Genomic DNA, 24,775 nt, shown 5'->3' on the forward strand with positions numbered 1-24,775 from the left:
TTTCTATTTTCCTGCTTCTTAAAATGCGTCTCGCTTTTATAATTCTAAGACCAAAACTGTGGTCCAAAAGCAACTCTAGCAGAACCCAGAATGTGGGGATCCACATTCCAGAACTACCCTAGCCTTTGCGCACGGAGGAATCAGGACCCATGGGTGTAGCCTCGGAGGTCTGAGACTCAGGGGGAATGAAAGTGGCGGGACCGCCATCCTGCCCGCAAAAGCGGCATCTAGAACCGTGAGCTGCCCAGGGGGTCGTGCCGCACAGTGGCCTCAAGCCGGGAAGCAGAGCCAAACCTTCCCCCGCCCATTCCGCGGCAGACGCCTCGCATCAGCAGGGGCGGGACACCTCAGGACCGCGACGTCGCGGACAACCGACTACTGCAGGGGCGAAGGTTGCCGTTTTCTGAGGGTCTCTGCCTTTACAGAAAACGCCTTTACTACGCCCAGGACTAGAGCAGCCGTGGAGAGGAACAGAGCCAGCCCGCGCGCTCGCCCAGGGTTCCGCGACTGAGTAGAGGTGTGGGCGGAGCCTGAATCCGGAGCTGTGATTGGAGCAGCCCACGCCTTCGGCAAGAGATGCGGAGGGCGCCAGCTAGCGATGCGCCGGGGCGGGTCTCAACGCTCTCTCCGTGATTGGCTAGGGCGCTGTCTCGGTGATTGGCAGGTTCTAGACAGCCCTCGGAAATCGCCTTGACTTCGCCCATTGGCATCCTGTGAGAGTAGGCGGGACTGATTCGTCGTGATTAGCTGGCGGCTGAGAGTGAGGGCGTCGGGAGCGAGCGGGAGGAGGGGCGGGAGGATCCGACTACCTCCTGGCTATTGGCTGGTAATGTGAGTGGGGGTGGTGCCAAGGCCCAGCGGCTGCCTGAGATTGGCGAGTGCTGACATGAGTGACAGACAGCGAGGCTAGCTGCGCGCCCAGCGGTTTGTTTTTCGGAGCGTTCCTGAGGTGGAGAACAGTGGCCGGACGGAGCGACTTCTGGACTTCGGGACTGGCAGGCGGGCGGGCCGAGTGGCGCCGCCGAGGCCGGGCTGGGCCGAGCCTGGGAGCGCCGGGGATGTAGCGGGCCACCCTGCTCATGCCACAGCGCCCGGCCGCGGCCGGAGCCGGAGCCTGGGGAGGCGGCGGGGGCCCCGAGCGCAGCCCGCGGCCCCCGTGCGGAGCCAGGCCCGCTGCCGTCCCCGCCGCCTGCTCCCCCGGCATGCAGCCCAGGCTGCGGAGGTGACACTTCTGGGCTGTAGCCGCTGCCGCCGCCATCGCCACCATGGGTGAGTATCGCCACCGCCCCGGCCTGTGCCCGCGCTGCTTCGCGACGCCCCGCCCCGGGTTGAGGGAGGAGGACCCTGGGCCGCCGCCTGACAGGCATGGACAGCCTGCCGGGCCCGGGGCTGAGGACCGCGGACCGCTCTCCTGTTCGTGGCGCCGCTACCCGGGCTGCGGTTGTGGCTACTAGGACCCTTCGGGGGTGCTCCGCAGGCCAAACCCACTGGGCAGCTCTTTTTCTGGGCATGCGGCCGGCACATCCCGGGGAGGGGTCTGCGGGACCAAGGCCCGTGCTCGGCGGGGCCGCCCACTCCGGTCCCCAGCGAGCTGGCCCGCGAGCTTGAGGGTGGGGGAGCCGGAGCTCAGTGTGGGGCCGGGGCTGGAGCCTGGTGCAGGCCCAGCTGCTGTTGTGTCTTTTCCTTGATTTGCTTTTTTTTTTTTTTTTCCTGCCTGTGTCATTTCCTTCCCTTTGCTCACACAGGCTGGCCTGTGAGTTCCCGGGGCTTTGCTCTCGAGCTCGGTGCGCTCCCCTGCGCAGGGGGGAGGGTATGCGGGACTGCGAGGCGATTCGACGCGGATCCCTGTTAGCAAAAACGGGCTTGGGAAATGCGCCCTGTGCGCCTCGCAGATTACTGGAAGTTAAGAATGATGGGTGCTGTTATAGCTCAAACCCTACTTTTGGAAAAGTCCCGCTGCTATTATTCTTATCCTGAGCTATCCCAGAAACTATGTAACTTTTGAAAGAGGCATTCGCTACACAAAAGAATCACTATGAAATCATTTCCTTTTTGTCAGTATTTGCAATTCTGCTGTGAAGATGTAATCTAAGAAAAGCTTTTAGTGTCTTCCATACAATAGTTGAAGTGAATTATAGTCGCATACTTTTGGTACTTTACCAGAAGACTTGGACTCAGCTAAGGAGCATGTGACATTTTAAATATACTTTACTCTTCCAGTTGGGGCAGGTATTGTGATGCTCTTGTTCCTGGTCTCAATCAGGTTTTGCAAAATAGTATTGTCCTAAGTAAGAAGGGTAAGATTTAGTGAAAGACTCCTTTGCAGAAGTATTCATTGCTTCTATGAAGTGATCCATATGAAAATAGAATGTTAATGTTTGCTTTGCCCTATAGCAAGGTCAAGTCATGTTTGCAGTAGGTTAAGTGCAGTGGAACATTTCGCCGGATACTCATTTGTGGTCGATCTCTTTTCTCTGATTTTGAATGAATTCCTGTTTTTTTTTTTTTCAATGTGACCCCTCATACGGTATGGGAAGGGTTTGCTTATTTGCTGGATTTTCTGTTCTCTTTCCATGTTATAGTTAAGGGTTTTTTTTTTTCTATAGGGGTCTCATCTGAGAATTAGACACAAAAGGAGCTCAGTAAGGTTTCACAAATAGATAAATATTTATAATACATATATTCCAATAAATATTTATGGAACACTTATAAATGTCTTCATAGTCTTCAAACTTCAAACATTTATCTTCTATAGAATTTAAGCTAAATTTTTGAATTATGGATTTATATTGTGATAGTCTAATAAGTTTTTCCTCTTGTCCTGTGGGTGAGCCTTAAGCTCCAAAGGGGAGTGTGAGATCCTTGAGGGTTTACATCCCTCACACGTAGAACTTTGATTGCAAAACCAGTGTGAGTGTCCAGATAATGAGGGCTACGTCTCATAGTCTAATGTGAAAATAGATGAGAACCTGTTTTTCTTTTCAAGACAGGGGTTCTCTGTGGCTTTGGAGGCTGTCCTGGAACTAGCTCTTGTAGACCAGGCTGGTCTCGAACTCTCAGAGATCCACCTCTGCCTCCCATAGGTTGGGACTAAAGGTGTGCGCCACCATTGCCCGGCTGAGAGTCTGTTTTCACATTTGAAAATGTTTTCAACAAGTGTTTAAATATATGGAAAGGCAATACTGGGAGCAAGGAAACTTTGTGGGTAAAGTCCCAAAGAAAAAAGAATAGAGTACTTGGTATCTTCTCATTTGATCCCATTTCCCTTTTAATCTTTTTTTTTCCCCAGTGCTGGGCACCAAACCCTAGCCTTGTGAATGCTAGGCAAACTCTATCATTGAGCTATATCCCTGCTCTCTCTCCTGAATTTGTTTTCTTTATTTTTTTTTCTGAGACAGAGTTTCTCTGTGGCTTTGGAGGCTGTCCTGGAACTAGCTCTCTTACATCAGGCTGGTCTGGAACTCACAGAGATCCACCTGCCTCTGCCTCCTGAGCGCTGGGATTAAAGGTGTGCGCCACCACCGCCCAGCTCTTAAACAGGGTCTCCCCATGTAGCCCTAGCTATTCTGGAACATGCTATGTAGACCAGGCTTTCCTTGAACTTTCTGCCTCTGCTTCCCCAGAACCTACTATACAAACAAACTCAAGCCTTTAATGAGAGAAATTTCTTAATATTTTCATTACATTTAAACTCCAGGTCACTGACTAAAGGACTAAAATTAATTTGCATCTCTGCCCTGCAGGTACTTTGATTTATAGTCATATTTTCCTGAGCTGTTCTGTGCTCTAGACAGCTTGACTTTTAATGAAAACAGGTCATATTTTTTTTATATTGTCTGTTAGCCCCAGGAAACATCTAGTGGAATCTGGAAACTACACTTATCCTCATAAATAATAGGAAATCTTTTTCTGTTTGTTTGTTTGGTGTTTTGGGGCTTTTTTTTGTTTTTTGTTTTGGCTTTGATACTACGTGACTACTGACTGACATTGGGATGGATTTTTTTTTCTTGGACATAATAGAATTTCTTTCAATAATTATATTAACACTTAATTATTCCTGGAACTTATTTGCTAGTTGTTTCTTGCTCTTTTTCTAAATGTAATCTGAAGCTTAGTGGAATATATTAAAATGGGATTTGGAAATATTACAAGAATCTGGGGAAGCCGAGTGGTGGTGGTGCATGCCTTTAGTCCTAGTACTTGGGAGGCAGAGGCAGGTGCATCTCTGAGTTCGAGACCAGCCTGGTCTACAAGAACTAGTTCCAGGACAGCCTCCAAAGCCAAAAAAGAATCTGGGGAACTGAATACAAGATTAAAGATGGTTGGTTCTGGGCTGACAACTTGTTTTAGAGTTGTAGTAATTATAACCTGTAGATAGAATTATGTCTGTGTTTCTAGGGTTCCAAGGTTTTTTTTTTTTTTTTGGTTTTTATGAGACAGGGTTTCTCTGTATTGTTTTGGAGGCTATCGGTCCAGCCCAACCTCGAACTCACAGAGATCGTCCTGCTTCTGCCTCCCAAGTGCTGGGATTAAAGGCATGCGCCACCACCGCCCGGCGGTTCCAAGGTTTTTCATTTGGCTAGAATCTAACCTATGTGGGAGATTCATGATTAACAGTAGGTAAGATTAACAACTGTTTTGAGAGAATCTTGAATCACAGTTTAATAAGTTAACAGACTTATATCATGAGTAGATTATGGTTTGCTCTTTTTTTAAGATTTATTTTTATTTAAGTGTGTGTGTTTATGTGAATGTCAAAGAGAGTGTTAGGTCCACTGAAGCTGGGGTTTCAGGAGATTGTGAGCAGCCTGGTGAGAAAACATCTCAGGCCCTCTAGAAGAGCAAGCAGCAAGAGTGCTTAGCCACTGAATAATCTCTTGAGCCCCTCAGGAACTGAGACCATTCATACAAGACTGATGAGTAGAATTTTGATATATATTTAAAATTATTTTTAGTGTGTACCACATGTGTGCCTGGTGCTCGTGGAGGCAGGAAGGGGGTTGCCTCTGGAACTGAAGTAACAGTTGTGAGCTGTCATGTGAGTGCTGGGAATTGTGCCTAGTCCACTAGAACAGCTAGGGCTCTTAACCCCTGAGCCGTCTCTCCAGCCCAGATTTTTGGTATTTTTAAATGATAGTTGGGACAAGAAAGATAGCTTAATGAGTAAGAGCGCTTGCTCTGCAGGCATGAAGACCTGAGTTTGATTCTCTATTGTCTATGTAAAAAGTCAAGAATGGCTTTGATGTGTAAGCCCAACAGGTGGATCTTGAGAGTTTCCTGCCTGACTGGCTAACCTAGCACAAATGGGATACTTCCAGTTCAGCAGGAGACCCCACCCAGAAAGGTGGAGGGTGTAGAAGACCCCTGAAGTCTTGCTCTGCTTCCCACATACACATGCACAGGTGCACTTCCACCACTCATGTGCATGTGCACAAACATACACACACTTAAGGGTAAGTGAATAATGAAAATAAGAATGATAGCTGGTGCTAGGCCTAATGGTACATGTCCCCATTCTCAGCACGTGGAAGGCAGAGGTGGGAGGATCGGGAGTTCAAGATCGTCCTTACTGCATAGCAAATTTGAAGCCTGTTTGGGCTACTTGAGACCGGGACTTAAAAATAAAACAAAATAAAATACAGTTGGTTTTAGAAGATTTTTTTCTTCCAAGACAGGGTTTCTCTGTGTAGCTTTGGCTGTGGTTCAGGTGTAGTGTTAAGCCCTGGACCTACACTATTGTGTTCCAAGAGGTTACAGGGAGGTAAGGTGAAGAAGAAATATGCAAACAAATTCAGATTGAGTGTTCTTTATCGAAAGTGCTTAGGATCAGGGCTAGGGATATGGCCTCGTGGTAGAGTGCCCTACCTAACAGGTGTGAGACCCGTAAGATTTGATTCATACTATCAAAGTACTGAATATTGGAAATGTTTCAGATTTTGTAGTTAAAATCTTTTTTTTTTATTTTTATTTATTTATTTATTTATTACATATACACCAGATTGAATTGTAGATGGTTGTGAGCCACCATGTGGTTGCTGGGAATTGAACTCAAGACCTCTGGAAGAACAGTCAGTGCTCTTAACCTCTGAGCCATCTCTCCAGCTCCTAAAATCTTTTTATTATATTGAGTTGTTTTATTTGTGAGTGTTTTGTCTGCATGTCTGCATGTGTACCATGTGCATTATTGGTGCTCTCAGAGGTCAAAAGGTATATTGTTTATGATCTAATAAAGTTTGCCTGAAGATCAGAATGCAAAGCTAGCCACAACCATAGAGGCCAGGCAGTGGTGGCACACACCTTTAATCCCAGCAGCCACACTAGTTAGCCATAGCGGTTGGGTGATGGTGACACCTTTAATCCCAGCACTAGAGAGGTATATAAGGTAGGAGCTCAGGGTCTCATTCAGGTATTCAGTCTTTGGTTTTCAGTCTCAGTGAGTCTGAGAAGCAGCTCAGTGGAGATGCAGTCTGAGGGTGGGATAACCCTTTTGGTCTGAGGTAGAGGTAAGAGCTGGTAGCTGGCTGCTTTGTTTTTCTCGTCTTCGGTTTTACCCCCAATATCAGTCTCTGGGTTTTTATTATGAGTTACAGATGGTTTTAGCCGACATATGGGTACTGGCAATTGAACCCTGGTCCTAACCACTTAGCCATCTTACTAGCACTGCCCCCCCCCCCAACTTTGATTTGGGAATACTTGCCTAGACTTTACTGGTTGAGTATCCCTAGTCTGTTTTAGATTTTGAAGTTTCAGATTAGGTATGCTCAACCAGTAAGTGATTGTAGGAGCGATGTATAGGAAGATAATCGTATAGGAAGATACCTCCTCCACAGACATATGCACAGGACCTGTAAATGAATACACACATAATGGGTGAAATGGTGATTCTATTGATTTTTATGAGGAGGCAGTGCTTTACTTTGTAATGTGTACTTAAAATTTGAGCCATTAGTTAATTTTAGTAGATTGTTATATATCCTAGTAACAGAACAATAAATGTCAGTATTTCTTTAGCAAAACTCCAATACTGTTTTATTTATTCATTTGGTTTTTTTTGAAACAGTTTTCTCTGTAGACCAGGCTGGCCTTAAACTCAAAGATCTGCCTGCCTCTGCCTCCCGAGTGCTGGGATTAAAGGCGTGCATCACCACTGCTGCTTGGCTCAATACTGTTCTTTTTAAAAATTACATTTTCTTTAAAATTTTGAGGAGGGGTTGAGACAGGGTCTTAATCTGTAGCTCTGGCTGACCAGGAACTCACTATGTTGATCAACCTAGCCTGGAATTCACAGAGATCCACCTGCCTCTCCCTCCTAGTTGGTGGGATTATAGATGTAAGTCATCACTCTTGGCTTCTGTCATTTTCTGTTTTTTGAAACTGGGTCTCTTGTGGCTCAAACTAAAAACTAAACTTGCCCATGAACTTTTCCTGAGTGCTGGGATCAACAGGTGTGTACCGCTATGCTTGGCTGAACCATGCTCTTTAAATTTCTTGTGTGTGTGTGTGTGTGTGTGTGTGTGTGTGTGTGTGTGTGTGTGTGTTGCTAGGGATTGAATGTGGAGGTCACAGGATAACTTTTGGAAGTCAGTTCTTTCCTTTCACGGTGGATCTGAGCATCAGGCTTGCATGGCAAGAGCTTTTACAGCCTGAGCCATCTCACCAATCTTCACTCATGTTCTTGTGTGTGTGTGTGTCAATTGAGGATTGTCTCTTTGCACATACTTATGTAAAATGGTTTTTTGCTTGGATATGGTCAGGGTAGAGGCAGTGGAATGTCATGAAAAGAAAGTAAAATCTGACTCAGGAACTCTGAAGCACAGACTCTCTGAGTTGAGCAGTATGATCAGATGACCTGGCAGAGCAAAGACGGAGCCTTGGCAAGATGAAGAAATAACATCATTAGTTAAGTGAAAACAAAGATTAAAATATTACTTTAAACTGGGTGTGGTGGAACACTCCTTTAATCCCGGTGCTTGGGAGAAAGGCAGGCAGATCTCTGAGTTTGAAGACAGCCTGGTGTATATAGCAAGTTCCAGGACAGCCAGGGCTACATAGAGAAACCTTGTCTCAAAAAACCACCACCAACAAAATACTACTTTGTGGATTTGTAAATGTGGAGAAGAGTGTGTGTGGCATAGTAAATAGATACTTTGTAGGATGATAATGTTTCTTACAAGACGTGGTACTTCCTGTAATTTTTCTGGGTTAACCAAGAGAACTCATAAAAGGGAAGTACCTTAAAGACCTTTCAGATAGAAGTTCAATGTGGAAAAGTAACTTCCTACTGGAGCTAGAAAGAAGGGTATATTGCCCACATCATGAGTCAGAAATAAGAGATGAAAAGGCACAAGCTACTGAGAATTACAGATACCTGCTTGCTTGTGATTTCTTTGAGCCTCTGCTCCCCCTTCCCCCTTCCTTCTTGTGTGTACACCAGGTACATGCACACGTGTGCCACAGTGCATCTGTGGAGGTCAGAGAATAAATTCTCTCCTACCACCATGTGGGTTCCAGGAATCAAACTCAGCTTGTAAGGCTTGAGGGCAAAGCACCTTTTTTTCCCTGCTGAGCCATATTGCCAACCTGTGCTTCCATTTGAAAGCTTGAACTCTGATCCTTGTTTCATAGATTCCTTGTTTTCTTTTTCTTTCTTTCTTTTTTTTTTTTTTTTTTTTTTTTTTGGTTTTACAAGACAGGGTTTTGGAGGCTGTCGGTCCAGCCTGGCCTCGAACTCACAGAGATCCGCCTGCCTCTGCCTCCTGAGTGCTGGGATTAAAGGCGTGAGCCACCACTGCCCGGCTAGATTCCTTGTTTTCTGTGAATATGCATCATACCCTTCCTAGATTCCTAATTTTTTAAACACATACTTATCTATTTATCTTGTTTATGGATGGCAGGGAACATATGCCTTGATGCATGTATGTAGAGGTTTAGAGGACAGCTTCTGGCAGTTGACTCTCACCTTCCTCTGTGTGGGTCCCAAAGATCCAGCCAAGTTGTCAGGTTGGCAGCAAGTGCCTTCACTCAGTGAGCCATCTCCATACCTCGTGTTTGTTTCAGACAGAGTCTCATTTACCCTTAGCTGGCCTGGACTCCTGCTTCTTTTCTACCTCTCAGGGGGTAGGATGGTGGACATGCCACAACAAAGGATCCTAGTTTCTTATTCTCTACTCTTTTCTTCTTTTATGTTTTTTTCTGGTAGCCTGTTGATCAAAGTCTGATTTTGTTTTCTCTGCCTTTATTTCTGATTTGATCATTCTTTATTTTTTCTTCTTCAGTTTACTTTGTGAGCTTTCTGGCATAACTGAAATAGCTTGCTATTCTGAAAGAATCTAATCTGTTAATGATTATATAAAATCATCTAATACAGATTCTTGCTACTCACATTTTAAAATATTTTCATACATTTGTCTTTATGTGTACTGATCTGTATATTGTCCATGTCAACTTTGTTTGCTTTTTGAGTTCAGGTCTTGATGTATAAGCCAACCTAGCCTTGAACTTGCTCTGATACTCCTGTTTCAGTTTTCCTAGGGCTAAATTTGGAGGCATGTGCCCTCATGCCTAGTTTAGCCGTGTGTGTGTGTGTGTGTGTGTGTGTGTGTGTGTGTGTGTGTGTGTGTGTTATTTTTGTTTATTTACTTATTTTGGGACTGATTCTCACTGTACATCCCAGGCTAGCTTCATACTATCTATCTATTGAATGCTGGAATTACAGGTGTGTGTCAACATACCTGTTTCTTTAATCTACTTTGACATTGTATTTGTATGCTTATTCTTTTTTTTTTTTTTTTTTTTTTTTTTTTGGTTTTTTCGAGACAGGGTTTCTCTGGCTTTGGAGGCTGTCCTGGAACTCGCTTGGTAGTCCAGGCTGGTCTCGAACTTACAGAGATCCGCCTGCCTCTGCCTCCCGAGTGCTGGGATTAAAGGCGTGAGCCACCAATGCCCGGCCTGTTTATTCTTTTTTAAAGTTTATGTATTTGATTGTTCTTGAGGGTCTCACTATGTAGTGGTGATTGACCTGGAATTGTTTATGGAGACCAGACTGGCCTTACATATTCAAAAAGTCTACCTTCCCCTTCTCCCATTGCTGGGGTTAAAGGCATGGGCCACCACTCCCAGCTTATTTATACTTTTACCACAAAGAATTTGGATACCCTGAAGTAGCTTTTAAAACTCTCTCTCTCTCTTTCTTTTCTTTTTTTGGCTTTTTTTTTTTTGAGATAAGTGTTTCACTGTGTAGTTTTAGCTGCCTGGTGCTCACTATATAGATCTGGCTGGCCTCAAACTCACAGAGATTTGCCTGTCTGTGCCACCCAAGTGCTTCACTACTCCTGGCTGCTTTTAAAATGTTCTGAAGTGAGGGTGACTGACTGCTCTTGCAAAGGACCTGGGTTCATGTCTCAGAACTACCTGTAATTCCAGTTCCAGGGAATCCACTGCCTCCTTTTTGCCTGTGGGCACCAGATATGCATACATATGGTGCATGTACATACATTTAGGCAAAACACTCACATATGTAAAAACAAACCTTTTTAAAAAAGTGTTCTAATGTATAATGCATGATATATATTGAACTAATGGTTATTATTAATGATTAATAAAGATCCAGGAATAAATTAAATCCTAGGGTAGATTAAGTAGCCCTTCCAGTCTTTTTCCACTGACCTTTTCATATTGATGACAATAGCAGCCAACATTTTTTTTTTTTTTTTTTTTTTTTTTAAATGTAACACGTTTTTTTAAATATTTATTTATTATGTATACAAATCTTCTGCCTGCGGGCCAGCAGAGGGCATCAGATCTCATTCAAGGTGGTTGTGAGCCACCATGTGGTTGCCGGGAATTGAACTCAGGACCTTTGGAAGAGCAGTCAGTGCTCTTAACCGCTGAGCCATCTCTCCAGCCCCAGCAGCCAACATTTTTAAAGCATTACTAAGTACCATGAGAAATAATTTGTAAGTTTTCTTCTTTTTTCGTCTGTGTCTCTATCTTAACAATTCTGTAAAATTATGCTTTATAGCTTGCATTTTGGTTTTTTGGGGGGGAGAGGGGGGAGCTTCAGGACAGGGTTTCTCTGTTACTTTGTAGGCTGTCCTGGAACTAACTCTTGTAGACCAGGCTGTGTTGGGTAAAGCCTTCCCCGCCAGCCTGGTTCCAGAGCCGCATCAGTCCCAAATGAGCACACAGGAGGCTATATTAATTATGAAGCTGTTGGCCGTTTGCTTGGTTTCTTACTGGCTATCTCTGATTTAAGTATTTGCCCATAATTGTTAATCTAAATATTTCTCTTACCGGAGAAAGGGTCTGGACCTCTTACTTCTATGGCGGCTACATGATGACTCCTCTGCCTCTCTCTCCCAGAATTCTCCTTGACTCCTAGTCTCACCTATCTTGCTTCCCCATTGGCCAACAGTGCTTTATTGACATATACACAGGACTTCCCCATCAAGGCTGGTCTCGAACTCACAGAGATTCACCTGCCTCTGCCTTACGAGTGTTGGGATTAAAGGCATGCACCACCAACACCCGACATAGCTTTCATTTTGTAAATGAGGAAATTGAGATTTAGGGAAAATACATGATTTATTTAAGGATTCCTTAAACTCAGATGTTTCTGACTCAATGTTCATATTCTTGACTGCTGCCTTCTAAGAAAGGTCTTGCTTTAAAAGAGTTGCTTTTGTGGAAATACAGATAATTCAGTTAAAATCTCAGTCCAGGATGCAGTGTCTAAAAGAGCCACTCAATTCACTTCTTGTCTTCATCTATCTGTAGTTGGAAACATCAGTTGAAACACTTCATTGCTTCTGGTTTTATGTTTGGCCTCATAACATTCAGTTTATAACCCTGCCTCACCTAGGGCAGTTGTCCTAGATTTCAAGCAATAATGCCAAACCATTCTCCTAGGATGTTGTTAGTACTAGGAACACCAAATAACACTGAGAATTGGTTAGCTTCCTGGAGGAAAAATTTGTCAACTTGATAATCCAGCTCTTACAATAGCAAATTTTAATATTCCTTTCCCCTCTCTCCTAAAGATTGAAAGTAGGGCCTTATACATGGGAAAATACTGAAATATGTTATACCACTGAATACTAACATCTTACCCTGACATTCTTAATTCTGCAAATGGTAACATGGATACTAAAAACTTCATGCATGCTGGACATGGGATGTAGAGACAAGTGGACCCCTCTATGAGACCATCCTAGTCAACATAGCAAGTTCCAGGCCAGTTAGGGATACACAGGACTATACACTCTCAAGACTGAACCAAAACCAACACCCACACACACAAACAGCAAAACAAACAACCCCATCTTCCCAAACCTCCATACATATATTAAGCCCTTAGTACGTTTACTGGATGTTTCTCAGATAACGTTTATCTAGTGCTGATATTGCTTATATTATGTCTATCACATTTAAACCAGCTTAAGTACTCTGCTTTAGGGTGTGTGTGTGTGTGTGTGTGTATGTGTGTGTGTGGCTAGGGATTGAATCCAGGGCCTTGCACATGTATACCCCCAGTCTCTGTTCTTGTTTGTTTATCAATTATTATATTTTATGTGTATTGGTGTTTTGTTTGCATTTGCTTGACTTGCTCCTAGAGGAGGCCAGAAGACGATATTGGTTCCCCTGGAACTGGAGGTATAGATGGTTATAAACTATCTGTAGATGCTGGGAATCAAACCTGGGTCCTCCACAGGATGACAGCCAGTGTTCTTAACCATTGAGCAATCTCTCCAGCCCTTAAAAACCACTTTTTTTTTCCTTTTAAGAAAGGCCTCACTATAAACCTGGATGATCTAGAACTATAGACCAGGCTGGTCTTGAAGTCATAAAGAGATCTACCTGCCTCTGCTCCTGAGTGCTGGGATTCAAGCTGTATGACACCATGCTTTGCTTGCTTTTTGGTTTTAATTTTTGGTTACTAGATTAAAAACAATGAAACAAGCAAATTTTCTTCAGTTGCTCCAACTAAGTTATATTCCTACATCAAGTTCTCTTTTTTAAAAAAAACCAATAGAGACATTGCTAGAAAAATATAAAATGGTTGATTTTATGTTTGTCTTTCGCAAAAACCCATTTCCTCATTAGTTGTCTCTCTAATGAATTATTGAATGTTTCTAATATTTGAGCATTAGAACTATATTTCTAATACATCTTCCATTCTCCTGGTTTTTGTTTTATTTTTGAGACAGGGTCTTGCTGCGTTGCTCAGCTTGGGCTCCTAAGTTAAGAACTTCCTACTTCAGCATTGTCAGTTCTTGGGTTAAAGGGCATGGGCCACTGTACTCGACTAATAATTTTTGTGTATATTTTAAAGTAGAATTATGTAAGAAACCACTCTTTTTTTCTTGAAAGTTTTAAATTTAATTTTACTTTTCTGGACAGCCAAAAATATTTTTATGGGTATCTTTGAACTTTCTTTCCTATGTCTCTTCAGAGGGTCTAGGAGAAGGGAGAGGCAAGTAGTGTTGGAGAAGAGACCAGATTCATGCTGTTCTTTCCTTTCCATGGAGTATTAATATTTCTAAGAGACAAGAATAAAGGGCAGAAGATGGGCACTCTCTTTGGGTGGAGTCTTTTTTACTTGCTTTTTTTAAAGGTGTGCCCTAAGTTCCCGAGTGAGTCACTTGGGGAGTGTGACAGCTCATCCACATGTTCTCTTCCAGATCAACAGATGTCCTTATTTTCAATCTTTAAATGCTAATTGAATGGGTAAAGATCTCTGTGAGAATTTCATAAAGCTGACATTGAGCTGGTTTATATTCTGGTTTTTGGAAGTTTGTTTTCAGAGAGTAAGCCAGCAAGGTAGAGACAGTTAAGGAAGAAAAACAGGAGAACTACCCTTTGATTCTGTATCAGAAGCTGGCTAGCCTGTAAAATTTGTAGTTAGAAGCAGTGTTTAAAGGTTATACATGCAAAACAACTGTGTTCAAAGCACCTACCTGAGGTCCTTTAAGATGTCCTCTTTTGCACATAGTGCTTTAAGAGTAAATCTGCGCCGGGCGTTGGTGGCACACAACTTTAATCCCAGCACTCGGAAGGCAGAGGTAGGCAGATCTCTACAGAACAAGTTCCAGGACAGCCTCCAAAACAATACGGAGAAACCCTGTCTCGAAAAACCAAAAAAAAAAAAAAGAGTAAATCTGCCTGGGTGTGGTTGCCAACCCTGTAAAATCCCACTTACGCTGCTAAGACAGGAGGATGTCTGTCATGTTCCAGGCCAGCCTTTTGTTTGTATGTATGTATGTATGTATGTATGTATGTATGTATGTATATATGTATGTATACACACACACACACACACAAATATGGGTCTGGTTTTTTTTGTTGTTGTTGTTTTGAAATGGCTGGTTTCATACTTGTAGTTATCTTTCTACCTCTGCCTCTCAAGTCTGAGGATTATAGATATGTGCCACCACATCTGACTCAGATGTGTCATTTTACTCCCTGGAATATTAGAAGTATAACTGGTGGAAACAGTGCTTTATTGGCCTTTATTGAAGTATCTTAGTCCACACATTCTCTTTCAATGCAGATGAACAGGAGGCATTAGACTCGATCATGAAGGACCTGGTGGCCCTCCAGATGAGCAGACGTCCCCGGGGGTCTGGATATGAGACCATGAAGAACAAGGACACGGGTCACCCAAACAGGCAGGTATGTGTGGCTCTGGTAAAGCTTAGCCAAACTTATTGGGGAGGGGTTTTCAAATGAGGAATATTAAGAGAATCTGCAACACGAGTTCCAGTAGGCCTCCATAATAAAAACTCAAGAGTCAGTAATTGGGAATGAAAGCTGAAGGATCAGAGAAGCAAAGCAGCCAGCAACTAGAGAGTTCTTACCAGACCAAAGGGAGCAATCCTGTCCTCAGACTGCACTGAGCTCCTATCTCCTTTATATTCCTCTCTTTGCCAAGCCATATATCACTCTTGTCTCTACCTCCCTAGTTCTGGGATTAAAGGCATGCAACTCCAAGTGCTAAGATCACCTTTGTGTGAGCTCTGTTTCTCTTTTACACTGGATTAGTTTCATGTAGCCCAGGGTGGCCTTGAACTAACAGAGATCCATTTGCCTCTGTTTCCCAAGTGCTGGGATTAAAGGTGTGTGCCACCACTGCCTGGCCTCTATGGCTAACTAGGTGTGGTTAGCTTTGCACTCTCATCTTCAGGCAAGCTCTATATGTTAGATCATGAACAGAATATCACCACAAGAAGCTAAGGCTACTCTTACACTGGGCTTGAATACTGTTGGTCCCTTTCACACTGGTGTTAAATAGTGAATGACATGTAACAGCTACGTATGGGTCCTCTTGGCATATCATTCCATCTGTGGAGAATAAGAATAATCCTTTCTTTTCCTAGGAAGTTTATATTCATGTAATTCTTTTGCTTTTATTGATTATTTGGCAGGTCAAATTCTTGATCTGTAACTTGTAAGGTCTTCAGCCACCTTAGAGTATATATTCAGGAAAAATAGTTTTCATATTAGCTTATGTAAAATATAATTAGGAATGGTAATTCATTTATTAAAGTATATAACATTTTGAGAGCAATGCTGAATGATTTTATTATTGTTGTTTCCCATTATTGGTTTGGGTGTTTTAGAGTCTCTTATTGAGAGTCATGTGCTGCTTTAGGAAAACATTTCCTATTTTTGTTAACATTTAAATTTATGTGATGTTGGAATCGTCTCATGTCTGGTATCATTTATCATCCTGTTTCCTGGTTAAGTTGACCTTCAAAGAAGAGTGGATGAATGGGGTCCCACATAGTCTAGTGGGTGTCTAGTGCTCTTTTTGGTGGCTCTGGTACTCAAGTTTGTATGCATGATGAAAATCTGTCCCAAGCATTCTGGGTCATTTTATTAGCTAACCTCTTCTTATTTAATCTTGTCTATCAATTGTTGAAAGTTACAAAGAAAGTATAAGGCTTTAGAACTTTTTTCTGTCTGTGGTCTGTTAGATATACCCTCCCAGAGTATTTCCTGCCTTTAGGAATTCTTGGTTCCCTGGGGGTTAGTGTAGTGTTTTTGCTCCATGTTATAATAGATTAGTTTAGAAAGCTGCCTCTATTGTCTTGATTATCTTACAGAACAGGTTAGGACTCATTCTTACAGTTTTTGTACATTAATCTGTCTAATCATGTGGCTTCCCCTTTGCTGTAATTTACTTGTATTCAAAGCCATGTTGGGAAGGAACATTTTTACCAGAAGTGAGTCCCCTCCCCCACGGCTTGGGTCTAATGACCTCACTTTCCTTCCTGTCTTCCTATGTGGAGTATGTTTGCTAACACTGCTGCAGTTAGCTGATCTTTTCCTAACTGGACTGTTGGCATGGATAGCAGTTAGTGGGTAAAAAGAAGGACCTAAGGGATGACTCCAAGAAAACGAGCAAAGATAGTCCCAGATAGTTTCTTAGGAATCCTGCTTAGAGCTTTGAAGCTGTTACCAAAGAGTCTTGCTTTAAAAAAACAAAAAACAAACAAACAAACAAAAAAAACTGCCTGCTGCTTTAGAGTGAAGTCAGTGGCTATGAAGGTTATGGAATGAATTATTTGTTAGAAAGTAGTAGTAACAAGAACTGTTGGCTCTTTGGATCCACAGTTTACTCGAATAACATCATTTTTCTGTTGCATGGAGGATACAATTTTATTTATATATTTATTTATTTATTTTGAGACAGGGTTTCTCTGTGGCTTTGGAGGCTGTCCTGGAACTAGCTCTTGTAGACCAGGAGGATACAATTTATTAACTTCAGTTTTTTTATTTTTAAAGAAAAAGTACAATAACAGCTCAGCCCTTCTGAACAACCCCACATTAACAAGCTCATGCGCGCTGGGCGTTGGTGGCGCACGCCTTTAATCCCAGCACTCTGGAGGCAGAGGCAGGCGGATCTCTGTGAGTTCGAGGCCAGCCTGGTCTACAGAGTGAGTTCCAGGACAGCCTCCAAAACAATACAGAGAAACCCTGTCTCGAAAAACCAAAAAAAAAAAAAAAAAAAAAAACCACCACCAACAACAACAACAAAAAAAAACAAGTTCATGTGCAGGGTCCAGTGAGAAAAAGAAAGTTTTGGTAAGGACCCAAATGTACTTTTAAACTTGCCACCTGTGCTGGAAGAGTGAACTCATTTCCTGGACAAAGTGTGTTAGTGGATTGTAGGGGTCATTGGCTAGTGTGCCCTACATTCTGTCTTGTAGGACCATTTCTCACAATGGTATTACTCAGCAGTAGCCTCTGTCAGTTCTGTTCAGTAAAGTTTCTGTGCAGACAGGAATGTTCGGTATCTTTGATATTCAGTATGGAAGTCACGGACCACATGCAACTGTTGAGCAAATTGATTTTCTACTTTCTTTAGTTTTTTTAATTAAATAGCCATTGTATTGGGCACAACCACTTTATAAACAATATAAGGGCCCTTTCTCTTGGTGGGAAGACAAGAAGATATTACATGCTTAGGAATGTACAGACTCATTGGTGAATTAATTCCTTCTACATAGGTCATTAGTTTCTATACTATGGGATGAGCTTATTAATTTGGTTGTGAGCCTAGCCTTTAACGGCTGAGCCATCTCTCCAGCCCGAGCTTATTAATTTGAATCATCTTTCAGATCATGTTCTTGAGGAAATGTGAAACTGAAGAACATGACTATTTACAATTTTAAGCTCAAAATGGGCAGCGGTGATTTATGTCTTTAATCCCAGCATTTGAGAGGCAGAGGCAGGTGAATCTCAGTGAGAGGCCAGTCTGGTCTACAGGGCAAGTTCCAGGACAGCCAGAGCTACACAAAAGAAACCCTGTCTCGAAATCCCTCACCCCAAAAAGGGGGGGGGAGGTCAGAGATAGCTCAGTTGGTAGAGTGCATGAGACCCTGGGTTCAGTTCCCAGCACAGAGCCGGGGGAGAAGATAGGGGGAAGAGGAGAGAGGGTAGCTCAAGTTTTTATGCTAATATTGGGTAAAATGGCAATAAAAATATCAAGATACCTTTTTTCTTTTAATGAAGTCAATCAAGGTTTCTTGTGGGAAACGTAGAAATTTCTGGAAAGTATTCTTTAGCAAAATCTTGAAGACAAAAAGGATGTATTTTAAGAAATTGGGTGAGATAGAAGTATAGGGGATACAGGGGAAAATGTGTCTATAGGTTAATGTAATGAAAACAGCCTGACATGTGAGTAATCTGTTAATCTGTTAATACAGATCCTTAGGGTTTATGGAGTGATTCGTCATTTATTAATATTATTTTTTTGTAATAAAAATTTAGGTTTGAAAAAGAATAGTGTTTTGTTTTTTTTTTTTTCCTATGTGTATGGGTGTTTTGCCTGCATGTATGTTTGTGGACCACATGCATACCTAGAGTACATGGGTGTCAGAGTTGAACAACACAGAGTTGTAGATAAAGGTAATCAAGTACTTTGGCTGGTGAGGAAAATGGTTCATTCAAGGGTACAATGGTGCTGAGGCAAATAGCCCTTCAGTTTGAGAATGACAATACCAAGTTGAGGTTGTCACAGCAACAGAAGCCAAAAGAGCTGGGCTCATTGACAGAATTGTTTGGGTTTGAGGCCTGGAAGAACTAGAAAACCTAATTTGAATATCTGCTTGGCAAGAGTTTAGGCATCTGCTTCCCTAAGTAAACAGGCTTACATTTGAGTATAAATAAGTGTTCTAAGCAGTTAGTGGGAGTTCATGGGCAATGGGGTCTCAACTGTAAGCTATTTGTTAGGAGATAGGTTTGTGGTTTTTGCAATTTCCCTTCTATGTGTTAGGTTCCTGGAAGCCAAGATCATAGTTATAGCTGGCTGAACATCTTGGATATATGACACATCCTAGGTATAACTGGAGCCTGTGCATGGCTTTATAGTCCATACTACACAACATTGTGTTTTCTTTTTTGTTTTTCGAGACAGGGTTTCTATGTGTAGCTTTGGACCTGTCCTGGTATAATTAGCTCTGTAGACCAGGCTGGTCTCAAACTACAGAGATCTGCCTGCCTCTGCAGAGTGCTGGAATTTAAGGCATGCACCACTACCACCTGGCAAACAGCAGCATCTCTTTAGCACTCAATAATTCACAGTTCACTGCTAATAGATGCTAGTTGTTCATGGAGCTGACAGCCTAGTGTAACGTACACTGGCCCAGTAGTCACAGGGTTGTTTGTTAATCACCTGTTGACATAATGTTTTATGATAGCAGTTAACAATGTCAATGACTATAAACATGTATATAAGCAATACTTGTATGGTTTGTGGAGCTCTTATACAAAGATTCAGAGTAGAGCCAGAAAACAAACAGACCTGCTGGTTTCTAGCCCAATAATTGTACTGAATGTAATTCAGATAACTTTTGTGAATCTCAGTTTTTCCATTGAAATTGATTTTTAAGACTAGTTTATAGTCATCCCTTCCATTAATTTCTTATGACTTCCCTGAGTCATTTATAAATAAAAAAATTTACTGTTGTTTCCATTTTCTTTTAATTTAATTTATTTACTACCTTTGGCAAAAAGATTCCAGTTCCAAATGTTTATGGAGCCACCAAAAATACATAGTAAATAGCCTGGCGTGATGGCATGTTCCTTTAATTCCTGACCTAGAGAGATGGAGGCAGTCAGATGTCTTTGCCTTTCAGGCCAGCCAGGGCCATGTAGTGAGACCCTGTCAAACAAAAAGAGCAAATATAGGGAGAAGGCGCAGTGTAGAATTAGAGAGAGGGCATAAGAGATGATGACTGAGGGAGTGAGGGAGGCTTTTGCCAGATCAAATTAATTGATATTTACTTAATAAACACTTGAGGGTTTTTTTTAATTTTTAGAACCTTTTTGGATTTCATGTGCAGACTTGAAGTCATTTCTGCTTAAGTTTGGTATTGTCAGTTATTCATGTTATCCTTACTGACTTTGAGTCAACCTTGAGACTTACACTGACAACTCTCCTGATCATAGCTTTCACCAGTTAGCTTTCTCTTTAACACTTAACTTTGGTGGAAAGGGGACTTTATTTGCCTAAATTTAAATGGTATTTTGTTTATTGCTTTTGTGGGTTCCTGGTTTTTTTTTTTTTTTTGGCTTGTGTCTTAGTTATAGTTTTATTGCCAGTTTAATATATGTCTAAAGTCAAGCTTCTTAAAGACACCCATCTCCCCACTCCCACCCCACAAAATGTGTTTTGTTCTGTGTATGATATCATGTTGTCTTACTGGGAAATAGAAAATACATGGAAAGGAGAGGGGAAGAAAGAAAGGAAGATGGGCATGGTGACGTATGCTTGTAACCCCAGCTTCATTCAGGAGGGACAGAAAGACTACTGTTTCAGGCCAGTCTGAGCTATATAATGAGACCTTGTCTTGGGGGGAAAATGAGGGTTGGGGTGAGAAAAATGAGAGGAAGAAGGAAGTGAGAAAAATTAGAGGGAGAGGTTGAGAGAGAAATGATAGCTGGATGTGGCTGTGCATAATTGTATGGTATAGAGAGTGAATACTGACAGAAGCCTGGAAAGTGAAAGGTATGAGCTTGGGTCAGCTTTATGAAGTGATTTCAAGTGGAAGTGGCACCTGAACCAGGTGCAAAGGATATATAAAGGGTTAGTTTAATTAGATGAAATAAGGGGTGACGATTAGGAAAGAGGTGATTAAAGACCTAGGGGAAAGTATATGGCATATTTGAGGAAATGAGGTACACATTAAGCTGGCTGGGAAAGAGGGTTCCTGGGGGAACAGGCAGTATAATGTAGTTAGGTAAACTGAAGAAGCTTCAAATGATAGCAGACAATTTAGAATTTTTTTGTTTTTGTTTTTTTTTTTTTAAGGAAGGGGCACGGTGAAAAGGTAATTAGGATGGTTGATATTGGAAAATGCAGAGTGAATGAGATTAAATAATAGGGAATAAAAGAATAGAGTATGTGGAAAAGAGGAACTGAGAAGTGCAGGAATGGCTTTGAGAATCTAGGATTAGCGGGTATGGTGACACAGGTTAAATCAGCACTTGGGAAGAAGAGATAGGTGGATTTCTGTGAGTCCAAGACCAACCAGTCTACATAGTGCATTCCAGGACAGCAAGGGCTCTGTAGAGACGCTTTCTCAAAAAACAAAATAAACAGAAAGGAATCCAAGACTAAGGGGAAAGGGTCTCAACAATGGTGGTACTGGGAAGAATGGGAAACAGAGTTTCATATAAAGGCATTTAAGAGAGAATAAGGGGAAAGGAAGGGAAGGGTCAAGGTCTTCGAGATTTTCGTATATGTAGATGAGAGGACAGTACTGTCTGGCTGCTTTTTATTTCTTGAATTTACTTATTTCTATATGTGTGCTTGTTTTGCTTGCATCTATGTATTTGTGCCACTTGCTTGCCTGGTGCCAAAAGATATCAGGAAAGGGCATCAGGTCTCCAGGAATTGGAACTGGAAGATTGTGAGCTGCCATATGAATATTGGGAACTGAGCCATCTCTCAGACCCTAAAATTATTTATGTGCAGGAGAGGCTGTCAGATCCCCTGGAATTGGAGTTTATTGCAGTTGTGAGTTGCCCAACATGGGTGCTGGGAATAGAATTCTAGGCATCTTTTTTTTTTTTTTTTTTTTTTTTTGGTTTTTCAAGACAGGGTTTCTCTGTTGTTTTGGAGGCTGTTCTGGAACTTGCTCTGTAGACCAGGCTGGCCTCAAACTCACAGATTCGCCTGCCTCTGCCTCCCAAGTGCTGGGATTAAAGGCGTGTGCCACCAATGCCCGGCTCCATTCTACCTTTCTAAAAAATGTCCTAAATGTACATTCCAGACAATTTTGGTTCCAAGTATTTTATAATCATTAATCATTTTTGAAAACTTGCATGTCAGATTCTGTTCTAATCTCACTGCTTGATTATATAATTTAATTTTTTGGAAAATCTATCCAGTAACTACTGTTACTAGTCTCACTTTACAAATGAGAAAACTAAGTCACAGAGAAGTGTAAATGAGAAATGCAAGGTCACACAGCTGGAAACTGTAGAGCCAGAACTTAAAGAAGGTAGTTTGACTCCAGTACTGACCTTTGTTAAAAAAGATGTTTATGTGTATGAGTTTTTGCCTAAATTTGTGTATGTGTAATGTGTGCATACCTGGTGCCCAAGGAGATCAGAAGAGACCATCAGATCCCCTGGAATTGGAGTTACAAATAGTATGTGGGTGCTAGGAACAAAACCCCATCTTCTGCAAGAGCAACAGGTACTCTTAACCTCCAAGTTATCTCTTCAGCCCCCAACATCATCATCATCATGTTTTTAATTTTTAATTTTTAGTTTTTGAAACTGTGTAACCCTGCCTGGCATGGAGCTGTGTAGACCAGGCTGACCTTGAACTCATAGAGATCCATCTGCCTCTGCTTCCTGGGTGCTGGGACTAAAAGTGACTCCTGTTGCTTCTACTTCTAATTAATAGAGAGAGGCTGAGACTGTGTGTGTGTATGTGTGCGTGTGCGTGCGTGTCTGCGTGCGTGCGTGTGTGTGTGTGTGTGTGTGTGCCTGTGTCTTTACACCTGTGGAGGTTGTGTATGTCAGAGGGAGTTGGTTCTTTCCCAGGGATGTGAGTCCCAGAGATTGCACTGGGTCCCTCAGACTTGGCAATAAGTGTCCCCAGTGCTACATTCTTAAATTTATATCTGCTTCAAATACATATCAGGCAGATGAAGCCTTGCTTCATCTTAGATTGGGGTGGCTCTAGAGATATAAGAATACTCTGTGTAGAGGATGACAAGAGAAGTTGTTGAAAGGAGCAGAAAGCCAGAAGTCCAAAGCATGGGTGGTCACATGTTGGGGGAGGGTAAGAGAGGTGGTAAAAGAGGAACCATCAAAGAAGCAGAAGTGGTTAAAGTGCTGTCAAGTCCTTTAGGCTAGAACCAAGCCAGAGAAGTCAGAGGAGACTGGGCTTCGAGCTGAGATGCTTCAGAGAATGTGAAGGAGATGAACAGTTATCTTTACCTGCGTTTTCCTTTTTTGTGGTTTGTTATGACCAGCCAGACAGAAGAAACTCAGCTTTGGGAACTTGGCCGATCTGGGTATACAATGATATACATGGGCTCCTGCATCCTGTTCTAGAATGGCTATCATGGCATCAGAAAAGTCATGTTTTTATATACTGTTTTACAAGCCGTGGGCTTGGTTATACTTCAGTGGGGGTGATTTGGGGTTTGGAGTAAAAGTTCAATTCCCTCTCGCACAAATTTAACATAGAACAGTGCTTGAGTTATGGCCTTCTCTGGAATACATTAGTTCCTTTAGTCCTGTAAAGGTTCTTGTAGATGTATCTAAATACAGTGTTGTCCTAGTTGAAGAATGAGGACTTTTACTATGCTTTAAGCCATAATTTCAAGAAATTTTATTTATCTTAGTATATTCTGTGTGTATGTGTATGCCAAATTATATATGCTAAGATCAGAGGGCAGCTTTTGAGAACTGGTTCTTTTCTCTCCACCATGTCAGTCCTAGGATTGTTCTTAGATTTAGCAGCAGGTACCTTTACCAGCTGAGCCATCTCACTGGTCCTTGAATCATCTCTCTGGCTCTGATACTCGTTTATTATAATTTAGTGATTTTTAAAGTATGGTCTGGAGACCCTATAGGACGCTCCTTCGGGCCTTTGAAAGACACTGGGAGTATATGGAGTTAAAACTGTTTTCATAAATAAATCTGTGATGTTAGCTGAGTGATAGTGGTGCATGCCTTAGGTCACACATTAAAGAGATTTACATTCAGTTACTATTTTTGAAGTATTAATATTTTACTTTAAAAGTCTAAACATATAACAATGTTTAACATATAATGTTAATTTTTAGGGTGCATATTAGAACCAGTATTCCATTTCAAGGACTGAAAAGGAATTCTAGCCTCGTAATTCCTGGGAAAAGGGAGTCCTTTATGCATACTCCCTTCCTTTTCTGCTGTGTTGTCTCACTTTTGTATGTTCCTCATCTTTAGATTCCTAAACCCTTCTTTCTTCTAAGCCACTTCTAGATCTAATTTGTCTTTCTTGGTATAATTTTCACTAATTGATTGTGACCTATTTCTCTCCATCTGTTATTTACTGATTTCCTGACAATATTTCTTTTAAAATTCTATGCCTGGTCTTTTCTTCTTTGATATCTCTTTTCTTTTCCTGTCATTTTCAGACTCCCTCAAGACGTTTGTAACTAGCTGGGACAGTAGGCTATACCACTGCACTCAGCTTGCTTCTCATTTCTGACATTTACATTCCTTTTTGTTCTTAAATTCATTCATCCATTTAACAAATGTTGTTAACCACACATACAATATGCCATTCCTTTGCTTGGCATGGGTATACAGAAACAAGGTAAATTATCCTGTTCTTCCAGAATTTATAGGCTACCTGAGAAAGCCACTTTGGATCAAGTAGGAATAATAAATAAGGTTATTTGTGCAGTTTCCTACTTTATCCCAACTGGGTTAACCTTGGGAGGATTGTGGGAAATCAATGATAGCTGTAACAACAGCAGCAGCTATAGAGCAAAAACATTTATTGCTTGTCTACTTCATGTCAGATATTTTCCTAATATCTCATTTAGTTGTCATAGCAACTCTGCAAGATGTGTTTAGCCTTATTCTGCAGATGTAAACACAGACACAGATATAATAAATAACCTGACACTATTTGTAACTAGAAAAATCAGCAGCAAGATTTCTTGTTCTATTTAGCTGTATCAGCCAAAAAGGAACAGTGTTTTTATTATTATTTATGTGTATATGTGCATGTATATACCTGAGATTAAATGCATCTCCT

The 24,775-nt window shown here is 41.8% G+C and overlaps 1 protein-coding gene across 1 annotated transcript in view; it reads left to right on the forward strand.

Annotated features, from left to right (window-relative positions):
- The first annotated feature begins 915 nt into the window (after window positions 1–915).
- The window catches only part of Map3k3 (mitogen-activated protein kinase kinase kinase 3), a 73,251-nt gene continuing 49,391 nt past the window's right edge, over window positions 916–24,775 (forward strand). The window contains exons 1-2 of the mRNA XM_040749926.1: window positions 916–1,269; window positions 14,549–14,670. Coding sequence (XP_040605860.1) covers window positions 1,266–1,269; window positions 14,549–14,670 — 126 coding nt within the window. The 5' untranslated portion in view covers window positions 916–1,265. The remainder of the gene's footprint in view (window positions 1,270–14,548; window positions 14,671–24,775) is intronic.

This window comes from Mesocricetus auratus, unplaced genomic scaffold (assembly GCF_017639785.1).
Source record: "Mesocricetus auratus isolate SY011 unplaced genomic scaffold, BCM_Maur_2.0 Super-Scaffold_100007, whole genome shotgun sequence".
In the NCBI taxonomy this organism is placed as follows: Eukaryota; Metazoa; Chordata; class Mammalia; order Rodentia; family Cricetidae; genus Mesocricetus; species Mesocricetus auratus.